This window comes from Triturus cristatus, chromosome 12 (assembly GCF_964204655.1).
Source record: "Triturus cristatus chromosome 12, aTriCri1.1, whole genome shotgun sequence".
In the NCBI taxonomy this organism is placed as follows: Eukaryota; Metazoa; Chordata; class Amphibia; order Caudata; family Salamandridae; genus Triturus; species Triturus cristatus.
The window spans coordinates 50,490,539-50,502,932 of NC_140595.1; the positions used below are offsets into that span (position 1 = coordinate 50,490,539).

The 12,394-nt window shown below is 43.2% G+C and overlaps 1 protein-coding gene across 1 annotated transcript in view; it reads left to right on the forward strand.

Annotated features, from left to right (window-relative positions):
* Window positions 1-12,394, forward strand: part of ZFR2 (zinc finger RNA binding protein 2) — a 701,383-nt gene that overhangs the window by 285,779 nt on the left and 403,210 nt on the right. The window contains exon 10 of the mRNA XM_085639486.1: window positions 709-851. Within this exon, the coding sequence (XP_085495612.1) occupies window positions 709-851 (143 nt within the window). The remainder of the gene's footprint in view (window positions 1-708; window positions 852-12,394) is intronic.

Genomic DNA, 12,394 nt, shown 5'->3' on the forward strand with positions numbered 1-12,394 from the left:
CCTACATCTGCCTGTAAGGAGTGGGATCTGCTAACTCTTGATGTTTAGCTGTATCTAACTTGTGGTACAGCTCTTAACTCTCAGTAGAAATTTCTCCATATTAATCTTCTTCTAAAGTTGCATATTGGCCCATTGACCCATTACCTCTTTTTTTCTATAATTGACCCAGATTTAGAGTTCATCCAGCTGCTTGTTTGGTGCACTACAAAAAGTGATTATGCAAGCTTGAGGTTATCATGAAAAACACTATTGCAATATTGGGGCTGGAGAGACTGACATTGGAAATTTGACAGTAACAAATTCCTGAACACTTGCCTAGGGCAAGTAGGTACCATATAGTCTTGTTATACAGTTGGGATATATTGCGTATGAAGGATTGTACTTTACTAGTCTGTTTTAGTAGCAGGACTCTGGCACAGTCTGTGGTGATGATCTAGACTATTCAGCCTCAAGATGGATATGGTTTCATTATTGGTTGACTACCAAGTATACTCTGCTGAGTAGACTTTCACAGTTTCTCAATATTAAATAACAATACATATTTATTGTCTTTTGTTGTATGCGAGGGCAAGAGGTGGCAGGTGCTGACCAAACCCATGACCGTGAACGGCCAATAGATGGCAAGCGTGAACCGGCTGTATTAACGGGCGGGTATAGAATTTACCCGCTGTTGGCCACTGCTCACCCGTGCGTGCATCTCTTCTGCAGAAGAAAGTCAACCCACAGTTTCCTGTAGAAGTTAAGCCCAGTTACCGGGCACGGAAGCTGCAAGAGGAGAAAATGAAGCTAAAACAGAAGGATATGATCAAACAGCGTCGAGATGATGAGCAAAGATTCAATGTTGAAAGGAGGTGAGTTCTGTTATATGGGATGATAGAAGCAGGGTGCTAAGCTAATTTATTGAGCCATCATATTTTTCTTGTGTTATCATTTGTATAATACCTTCTACCAATATTTTATTCACATTAATACTTTCTTGATCTTGGTGCCCTCATTGTAAGGTTCTAGGAAACCCATCAACCATATTGTTGTTTGTTGAAGGTCTAGTTAACCAATTGTTTATTTTGATTGATGTGAAAGTAACATGAGTTTGATAAAGATATGTGTTGTGTGTTATGTGTGTGTGGATTGGTGTGCCGAAGAATTTTACCTTATTTTCCACTGAGCTGAATAGTCAATTTCCCATTGCTGTGCCTGTGCATATCATCTTCTTGACAGCCATCACTGGCCATGTATGTAGTGAGGTGAGGTATGTTTAAGTTAACTATCCAAATGTTCCTAACGTTTGTGTCTTTGGTGAGAGAAAAATGCTATTGAGTCAGTAGTGCTTTGCCAACCTTTTTCCTTTTTATGCTATGCAGAGCTTACTGTTCAGAAGTGTGCAGTGTTTGGAATCCTGGGTTGATAGCTTAAAAACCAGAAACTATAAATAAATCCATGCTTTAGAAAACAAAGTGCAAGGTTCATAATGTGGTCCTTTAGTTGGAAAATAACATTGTGAATGTGAGAGGGAACCAGTAACTTTAATTTAAATGTCTTATGTAAAGGTTCTACAGTAAAATCTGAGTGTTGGTGTGTTTGTGCTCGCGCACAAGGATGTGGGGTTTGCCTTGGTCTAATGTGTTATGAGTGTATGGATTACAAAACATACCAATGGAGTAGTTCCTCTTGAAGGCTAAAAGAAACCCTTAATTAGAATGGAATCAGTAGCCTGACCAAGAGGATCACCGGGGATCAGAGTGGTCAGATCATAGTGCCCTCACACACCTCAAAAGGTGTCATGCTTCATCATGGGGCGCTCCTCATCAAGCCGGTGCTGCACAGGCCTGGGGGCTCTTTAGCTGAGATCTTTTGATCCATAGACGCCGTTAAATGAGTGCATGTGAAGGGTCGCAAGAATAGGGTGTGAAAGGAGTGAGTATAACAGAGTTTTAAGGGAATCAGGGAAATCTTTATAGGGTAATGGTCCCTTGACATAATAAAAACAAAGATGTTATCTTGAGGTCGCAATGTACCCTAATAGCTCATACGTGAAAGATATGGCGAGGTGGGCATGATGCCTTAATTGCCAGGAGGGTCAATCAGCATTTCATCAGGACCGAAACGGGTTTACCTACCCTATCTGTTGAAGTATGTGGGTAAACCATTAGGTCATAGGTGCCCACTACATTAGAGAATACTGCACCTGTATCGATGCAGTAAGGGTGACTCCACCTATGGAGAGAAATTACAAATATATGTATAATAGTCATGAGGGAGTTGCCTTCAGATTTAAGTAGACATTGATGCTTTTTTAGAATCATGATCATGGAAGTGTAGTGCTCCCTGTATGGTGTATCACATTTGAAAATTTAGTATTTTCAAGAAGTGAAAGATAAAAAGACACACATCACTTACAATATACATCACGGTTTACATGATTCTCTGTATGCTGGGGACAGAGGTAGGTAACAACAGTATTCATCATAGCAATTTAAACAATTGAGGCATCAGAATTATTTAGGGGAAACTGTATAGTAAAATCATAATGCTCTAATGAGCATGGACAGGATATTTCTCAAGACCTTACTCAAGGTTTGGGATAGAAATACCCCTTAAGTCAGGTAGAGGTCCGTGACTCAGCTGCGGAAGAAACTGGTATAAAGCAAACAGAACCATGAAGTAGAGAACCAGTAGACATTAGTGTGGATTATTAGGTGAAGTAACCCAATCACAGTTACCTTTGATTAGCGAGGTACTTCAGAGTGGCTAGGTCCAACAACCAACATAGATGTGTACTCACGTGATCCTCGCTGGAGAGTATCACTAGACCTGTCCTCCTCTGCCAGCTTGTAGGTGTAGAATGAGGGAATCAGTATGGTTTTTGTAATGCGGGTTTGTCACGTGGTGTCATCTTACTCTCAGTCGTGATCTGCTGTAAACAATTATCCCAAACGTGTGGGGGCAGTGTAGGGGAGGTACGAGAGGTACGAGCTGGAAGGGAAACTTTAGGATGGACGAGCGGCTTACGCATACTGTTTAATGTGAGTATTTGTTGTGATTGTCAGTGGGCAAGTGTTAGCACACTGCTCACTATCCCGGTAAGCGGTTGTTGCCAGCAGAGGTTTGTCGGAGCCCTCGTGAACGCGTCATGACGTTGCGGCGTTCCATGGGTGTAGTCGCACCTCATCTTAACGGCGGCGGCCGCCATCTTGGAGTGGTCGTCGTTGAGTACAAAGTCTATATACCTAGTCATAGATTTTTGAAGATAAAGATCATAATCATAGTATGACATGGTCGTTGGACTGAGAATTTTAATTAAAGTTAAAGAGTATGAATGGACGGATGGCTGGTTTATTTAGATGTTGTGGCACGAACCTTAGCCATGATAGGTGACAAAATAATAGCGGCCATCTTGGGTCATTTATCGAGTATAATAAATATATTCCAGTGTTCTCTGATGGTGATGTGACAATCATCAGTGTGTTTACCATAGATCAACTAAGGGGGTCTGTGCTTAGGTTGTGACCAAATTTACCTTTCCTACTGTACCGAGAGGCACATTTTCCCAGCTCCCTAGTCTCTGTAGTGGTGATCCACCCCCTATATGTCCAGAAGTGGCCTTATTTCATCTCTCCCTACCAATTGCAGAAGGTGGTCTGGTATAGGGTGGGGGAGAAAGTCTTTTCTAGTCATCAAGTTCATTCCATGGGATTTAATAGTTGAGTCCAATGACGTTTGTCGATAAACGGAAAATTCAGTGCTGTTCCTTTTTAAAGAAAGTCTTCTTGTTCCACTGGCTAACTGCCTCTAGGAAAGTCCATTTCAAATCATCTGGGGTATGGTGTTTTTCTACAAGTGGGAACTCATTTTTGTTGAGCCCCTTTTACAGTGAATATTGCTGCAGTGTTCAATGATGTGTGTTTCCACCGGCCTGGTGGTCATGCCAATGTATTGAAGTTTGCATGGACACTCAATCAAATAAATGCAATCTTTAGTGTTGCAGTTAGTGTGGATTTTTTTAATCCAGGGTAGGGTGTTGTCCAAAATGTTTTCCTTTGTGGGTAATGTCAGTGGACATTCTCCACAGATGCCACATGGAAAGTGTCCCGTGACTTGTGGTAGGTCTCTTAGAGTTCTTTGTTCTTGTTTGGATTTCTCACGTGGTCTTGTATGTACCAACAGGTCTTGGAGATTGTTTGTGCGTTTAAATGCAAAACACGGTATGGGACTGTTCAAAGGCCCCGATTGAAGAATACTCCAATGTTTGCGTACTATTTTCTTAATCCGATTAGAGTTGGGAGAAAAGGTGGTGACGGAGGTGATTGCGTCTTCCTCCTTTTTGGTTCTATACTCGAGCAGAGCTTCCCTAAGACCGTTTTTTGCCCTCTTTTATGCCCTTTTAACACCACAGGGGGGTAGTTGCGAGCTTCTAAATTACTGTTCAGTGCCGTTGATTCTTTTTCATAGACTCTGTTGGAGCTGCAATTCCGGCGTGGGTGTAAAAATTGTCCAAAGGGGAGATTGTACCTAAGGGCATTCGGGTGATGGCTGTCGTAAAGTAGACGGTTGTTGCAGTCAGTTTATTTTTTTTTTTTAAGTTGTAGGGTTTTGATGTCCATCTTTTACTTTGATCAAGAAATCTAAGAAAATAACTTCTGTATCAAAGACTGTTTTTGTGAATTTGAAGAAGAGATTGAGAGAGTTGATCCATTCATAGAAGTTATCACAGATGTTAAGATCACCACTCCATAAGATGATGATGTCATCTATATAACATCTTCATAGTTTGATATTGGCCTGGTAGGAGTTGTTGTTAGAGATATGTAGGCGTTCATATTCCGCCATATACAGACAGGCCAGGCTGGGGGTAAAGGTGCTACCCATCGAAGTCCTCTGGTTCTGGTGGAACAGTAGATCTTGGAATTGAAAAATGTTTTCTCTCAAGGCTATAGTTGCACATTCAGTTATAAAATTCACTGGAGTCTGGGATGTCCATGTTTCAGCCAAAAGACATGCTTTAATGGCTGTAAGTTTAGCGTCCTGTGGAATGTTCGTGTACAACGCCTCCACATCCAGAGTCATCAAGAAGGTGATGTCATCAAGATAGTCCCTCTCTGCGATCAAGTTCAGGACATCTCTAGTATCTTCCAAGTAGGATGGAATTTTCTTCACTAGCGGCTGTAGGAAATAGTTGCAAACTTTATTCAGAGGTTCTAGAAGAGATCCAATACGGGGGTGGGGGTTGTCAGTAGGGTTTCTTTCGACGCTATGGTTATTTGGAGATTGTGTCTGCCATTGGACAGTTGGCGAAGACATTTAAGGTCGTAGTCGGTGGTTTTGAGGATCACAATGGCTCCTCCTTTGTCAGCCGGTTTCATAGTGATGGAATTATCATTAGCCATGTTCCTGACTGCTGTTTTTTCCTGGAAAGTCATATTGCGAAAAGGCCTGTAATTTTTCAGTTTGTACACAACCTAGATGACAGCTTGTTCAAAGGTGAGAATTTCACATGGTGTTAACCCTTCATGGGGGAGAAATCTAAATGGTGGACGTAGACCTGAGTCTTCTGTATCAGGAAATGTTTTATCCTGGAAATAGGCTTGGAGTCTGAGTTTTTAGAAGCAAATTATGTAGTTCTTTTGTCAGGCGAAACTTGTCATCGCGCGGAGTCGGTACAAAGCCGAACCACTTTTCAAGCACTTTTTGTACCTTGGGAGTAAGAATTTTCAATGAGAGATTGACCACTAGTTGCGTTGGTTCGTCTTGCTTCTGAGTTGCATCCGTGGTTGGGGTGGTTCTTGCCACTGTACTCGTTTGTGCCCTCCTCTTTTTCCTCTGCCCCTGCCCCAGCCTCTTCCTAAAAAAGGCGGTTGAGCAAAGTTGTGTTGATCGAATGAGGGTTGTTGTTCATGAGGTATATGGAAGAGGGGGTTCCAACCTGGTGGTGGGCATGGATAAGGACCAATGGGGTTCCCGTACATTGGTGGTGGTGTACCTCTGTTTCTACTATTGCTTCTATGGCTACCCCAGCTATCCCCAATAGATGTACTGCTAAAGGACCCCTATTTACGTCGGCAGTTTGTGAAGTTGTCTTCTTAAGAGCTGCCCCCCCCCCCTCCTGTGGCTTGATAATCTTCACTGTTGCAAGGGTAAACTTTCTCATTATCACCCTTACTACATCAATGCAGGTGCAGTGTTCCCTAATGTAGTGGGCAGCCATGATCTAATGGTTTACTCACATACTTCAACAGATAGGGTAAGCTAACCCATTTCAGTCTTGATGAAATGCCGATTGACCCTCCTGGCAACTAAGGCATAACATGTCGACCCCACCATATCTTTCACATATGAGCTATTGGGGTACATTGTGACCTCAAGGTAGCGTCCTTGTTTTTATTGTGTCAAGGGACCATTACCCTATAAAGAATTCCCTGGTTCCCTTAAGACTCTTATACTCACTCCTTTCACCACCCTGTCCTTGTGACCCCTCACATGCCCTCATTTAGCGGCATCTACGGATCAAAAGATCTCCGCAAAAAGAGCCCCCAGGCCCGTCAAGCATTGCAGTGCTGGCTTGACGAGGAGCGCCCTATGATGAAGCATGACACCTTTTGGGGTGTGTGAGGGCACTGTGATCTGACCACTCGGATCCTCCGTGATCCTCTTGGTCAGGCTACTGATTCCATTCTAATTATGCGTTTCTTTTACCCCTCAAGAGGAACTACTCCATTGGTATGTTTTGTGACATTAGCCTGGGAGGAGTGTGGGTGTAGGACCTCATTGAATATTCCTCCTCGTCCCCCTTTTGATTATTTGAGTTATGTATTTTACATAGTGGTGTAAGCAAGTGTATGATCATTGTTAAAGTCACCAGGTTATTATACGTATTTTGTGTCAGTTTCTGTTGGGCTGGCTTATCATTGAGGGAACTCAATTGGTTTTGAGTACGGAATCTTAGGTATTATTTATCATTCAAATTTTTCATACTCATTTAAAGCAACCTAAAGGAATACATAGAAAGCTGAGGTTGCCTCTTTACATCTGAATCATACTGGGTGCTGACCAGCAAGCTAGTGGTAGACTGACAAATTGTTAAGTAACGGACTGAATTGGATAGTGACTGACCAAATCTTGTTATGGATCTGTGTAAAATATTGCCTGTATGACTGTGTGAGCTCAGATTGGGCTGGCTGTTCCATTGGGATGCATCTGTGCCAATTAAATGGCTTTGATAAATTGTTCTCTGTACATCTATGGTGGCATATCTAAGTAAAGCTCTTCTGAATGATTGGTGTTAAAGTTGCTGAGACAGTACTGATGCTTTGGTGAGTTAGAAATGCTTTGTGTAAAGTGTACTGTTAGTGTAGAGTAAATCGTAACTATAATTTGATTGTAATCGGCTGTTGAGGTGGCACCTCTTATCCAACAATCTGACTCAGAGCAATGCATGTACTGGTATCAGAGTTGGGTCTAATTTGTTATGTTTGTGGAGGTTGATGCTTAAGTTTTGGGAATTCGTATAAGCCGTGATCATGGTGTTCTGGTTGCATTTTATTTTATATGTGCAGTGCTGGGTGTTGGAGAACATTCGGTCTGCTCTGTTTTGTTCAATACTGTGCTGTTGATTGGGGGGGGCAAAGCCTACAGTGTGTGTGGTTAATGCAGTAGCTCTGTGCCTGCTTCTTAGCTGTAGTGCCTTGTTGTTTGCAGTATTATGCCGGTGGTCTAATGTCTACTCTTTCTGTAGGGTCAATATAAAACGTGTGTGGATTTGATGTTTAGTTCTGGGAGTCACTGGATTTCTGCGGCATATCAGAACTGCACTGGATGTATGCACATTATTTCACTTTTATATTTACTGTGATTATTGAAGAGAACAAATTAGAGGCTTGCAGGCCTTGCTTTTAAAGATACATAGATCCGATTGTATTGATTTCAAAAGGACTGAATATTAATAAATATAGAGTATGCATGTTCTCAGCATTCGATTTTCTTGGATTCACTCAATTAAATTATTCCCGCCATCTGACTGTAAACCCTTTTACTCAAATAACATTGACGACTATTGTAGTCTATCCACGACATGTGATGATGCATACTCATGCCAATGAGGTGAAGAGACTTAGAATTCCAAGTCCCTGCAGAGACTATAGCTGGCACATTTTCTGCTGCATATCATGGTGCAATGGAGAATCCTGGAAGCTCAGCTCTCTTCTTATTTCAGGATGTTATTAAAACTTTTCTTTAAACACTTTCTGGCAGAAAGCATTGCATCCCCCCAGAAAAGCCCTCTCTTTTTTGTTTTTTCACATCTTATTGCAGAAAGAAGGATAAAACAGACCCTCGTTGTCAGTTTATTCTTGGTCTTCTAGGCACTCACCTTCAATCAAAGCAAGCGTGAATTCTGTAAGATGTGAAGAAGAAATCTGAGCAAGACCAAGACGAATTCCGAAGACACTGGAAATAACTTCCTGGAAAGTCCAGTACACATGATGAAAAGACTCCTACTACCTTAGCTCAGGCAACCATTTCTGCAGATGTCTACAGAAGGAGACCCAGAAGGATATCAAGGCACCAGATTAACTTTGCTCCCAGACAGCATCAAAATCTTTGACATAGAGAATAGGCAGAGATGCCACTTTTTTGCTGCGAGGGCTGGTTCAGTGTCAGGGCAGTCAACTTTGAAGAGACCTAGCCCATCGAGATTGAGGGAATCAACTTGTACACCATTGAAGTCAAGGTGATCGATATCCAGCAAATTAATTGGGCTCATCTTTCTTGAATAAATAAATCAAAGCCCAGAACTCTGCCACCACCTCAGACTCTGAACACGCCATCTAGATAAGTCTTCTTTTAAATGGGCTCTCATTAATCTCACTCAAGAAGATGTTTCCCTTTGAGGCACTCTCCAACTGTGCCAAGGGATCGTACAACTAGTTATCCAACTGTGCCTCCACAGGACTTGGTTCATCCTCCGTTCCTAAGGCCTTTTCTTCCAGAACCTACTTCAACTGCTCTCCCTCTCCATTCCTCAGCCGCCTCCACCTTTTCCAGCTTATATAGATCCAGTTGGTGTCTCTCCAAACAGGTTTCTCCTCTTCTAGTAGAGTTTATCCATCACCTTTAAGGAGACATTCCTATATGAGATCACGTACTCGTAGAACTCACTGTTCTTCCAGTAGAAGATCTCCCTTGGCTAATGAATCTTAGCCCGCAAGAACGTAACTTTTCATTGTCCTCCTTTGGGAGATATTGACCTACGCTGTTGGACTTGTCTCCAGCAAGAGTATTGCCAGTTGATGACATTAATACCTTCTATGAAATCCAAATCAGCGCCGCAGCTAAGCTGAATATCCCAATGGCATCAGCGTCCGCAAAGACCACTATCTTATTTGAAACACGTCATCAAAAGTCATCTTTGTGTTCTATGCTGTCTTAGTTTGAAGATTTCTAGATCCAGCTATGGACCTTACCTAGTTTTACCATCAGCATAAGTTTTCCCAGTGCACTTTTTAAAAGAAGCACTGGCCTCCTAACCAGTTTAATCTATTTCTCAGGGCTGACCTTTCCTGTGATTGTTATTGTCTCAATGGCAAGGAACAGTAATGCCATTGCACCTTTGTCGATGTTGCCTCCAAACAAAGAGAGTAAGTGCATGGTTTTTATTTGGGGCAAAATGCGGCTCACCACTGCTACATCTATGAAAGCAGCACATGCTTCCGCAGTGCAGAGGAGATATGGCATGTCATTCTTGGATACCAATAGAGATTCACTGATGAGCTAACCAGAAACTGGAGGTAGGACTTTTATGAGCTCATCTCTGAGGATACAATTATCTCTAATCATATAATCAGTGTTGCAGCAGACTCATCTGATCAGATGTTGCTGCTTATTGGCAATGAGAGAATCCTTGAGGCTATGGCTAAACGGTCTGAAGCGTGATGTGCAAGTACGCATTCTCCAGTATTGGGGTGTCTTTCATAGATTCACATGCTTGAATATTCCCCGTCGTCGAAGTGGGAGTCCGAAGGTACATAACATAGCAATGTAGTAATAGCATAAGCCTAATAGGCATAAAAGAAAGTAAAACCATAGAGTTTTTATGGATAGACAGCTTGTCACATCTATAACATATTACTGTCATTATGTTTTAGTCCAAAATCCAGCCAATCAGGCGTCCGCACCCTCTAGACCCCTCTCCCCAGAGGCTCAGGCCCGCAGATTTTCTACCGCACGTCGTGTGAAGGGAGTTTCTCTGAGCTTGCTCAGTTTTTCTTCTCATATCTCCTCGGAAGATTTTTTCTATGATGTCTACATCCAAGAAATCCCTCTTCAGACCTTGTGGAAGTTGTGGTAAACTGAGGCTTCATTCTGAAGACCCTCACAAGAAATGTATTTATTGCTTATATCCTAAACATCAGGTAAAGGATTGCAAAATTTGTAGAACCTTTTCTCAAAAAACTTTAAAGGACAGAGAAGGGCGTCTCCTTCTGTGACTACAGATATTGAAGACTTCAGAAAATCCTCTTTCAGATGTGGAGAGTGTGTCTTCAATCCAAACTGCTCCCTCCTTGAAGAGAACAAGTGACTCTCAGAAGGTTTCTCCAAGACCTAAGGTGGTGAAGAAACATCATGTAGATAAGCCCACTACCCAACCTTCTACTACAAAAGGGGTGATTTCCCCCTCCCCCCCCCCCCCCCCCCCCCCAGGAGTCTATCTGAATCCTGTACGCCCCCGAGATATGATTCTCAGGCGTCAAAGACTCCATCTGCGCAGTTTTTACCTCAGAAACTGCCTCTCTCGTCGACGAGCTCATCAACGCTTCCTCCGTCGACGAGAGCTGCCGTCGTCGCATCTACGTCGACGACTTCGACCTCTATGTCCATGAAGCCGGCTATGATCCTGTCGTCGGCGTCTTCACCGTCGACGTTGGTATCTGTTAAGGTGAGACCCATTTCATCTACACTGCCTTTAACTTCGTCGTCGACGGCAAGCAAGCATAGGAAGAAGCATACGTCGTCGACGATGGCTTCGTCGTTGACGATGGCTTCGTCGTTGACGATGGCTTCGTCGTCGACGTTAGCTTCGTCGTCGACGGTGGCTTCGTCGTCGACGGTGGCTTCGTCATCGACGGTGGCTTCGTCGTCGACGGTGGCTCAACAACGACTTTCATTGTCAGCAACAACGGCTACGACTCCATCTCAAGATCTGATACCACTAAGGGCTTCAAGCTCTTTGCTTCAACGACGACATTCCTCTTTGGATACTCTGATGCCAATTAAAGCTCCTTCTCAGCCTCCAGAGGTGCTATTTTCATCTGATGATGAGGAATCCGAGGATGATAGATTTCGGGCTGCTCGCAGTCCCTCTGAACTTTTAATAAAATGCCAGGAATCAGATGATGATGATGATGATGACGACTTACAAGAGGACGATTTCTCTACTTGTGACACACACCCAGCTCCAGAACTTCCGAAGGCACAACTGCCGTTAAGTCTTATTTCCAACCTTCGATATATGTTGGATGATTACAACCGCCGCTTTCCACGTTCTGTGCAGACTTCTCCTACGCCGCAGATACCTCCGCAACCTTTTTCAAATAAGGAAACAGTGGTCACACCTACGTCGGCGACAAGAGTGCAACATCTTGCAGTTCCTCAAATCATAGAAGAAGATGTTGTCAAGGAGCGGGATGATGAGGGTGACAAAGAAGAAGGTGAGCTGGATGACGGTTCCTTTCTTTCTGAATGGGACAACTATCAAATACAAACGCCATCTCCTGCTGATCCAGCTCCTTTGGATTCTCCACCGGTTGACATTGGTGGTTTTCATTTGCTCATGGAAAGAGCAGCTAAAAGATTCCACCTTCCTATGACCACCAGGGAGGAGGATTGTTTCCTATATGATTTTAAGGATCAACCTCAAAAGCAGGTCCGTTGTATTCCAATTATCGATTTCATATGGCAAGAAGGCCTCAAGCTGATGCAGACTCCTAACTTCATTCCAGCTATCCTTCAAAGCCCCTCCACATTCTCCTGCTTGTTTAATTTCGCAAACAAAGCCTGATTCCATCATTACTCAGGCAGCTCAGCGTCGATCCAGAAACCCATCGTCTCCTTTGTCTGCACCACCAGATCGAGAAGGTCGACGTCTGGATGGTATAGGAAAGACATTTTCTACTATGGCGGCAACTACAGTACGGGCGGCCAATTCTTTGGCGATCCTGGGCCGTTACGACCGCCAAATGTGGTCAGACATTTCATCTCTAATAGACCTTATCACTGAGGCATCTAGGCCAGCGGCTTTAAAGATTCTCCAAGAGGGAGAAAGGATTTCCTCGGAAATTATAGATTGCGCCATTGATGTATCCTCTACAGGCTTCCGTCTTTTAGCTGGTGCAGCAGTCCTCAG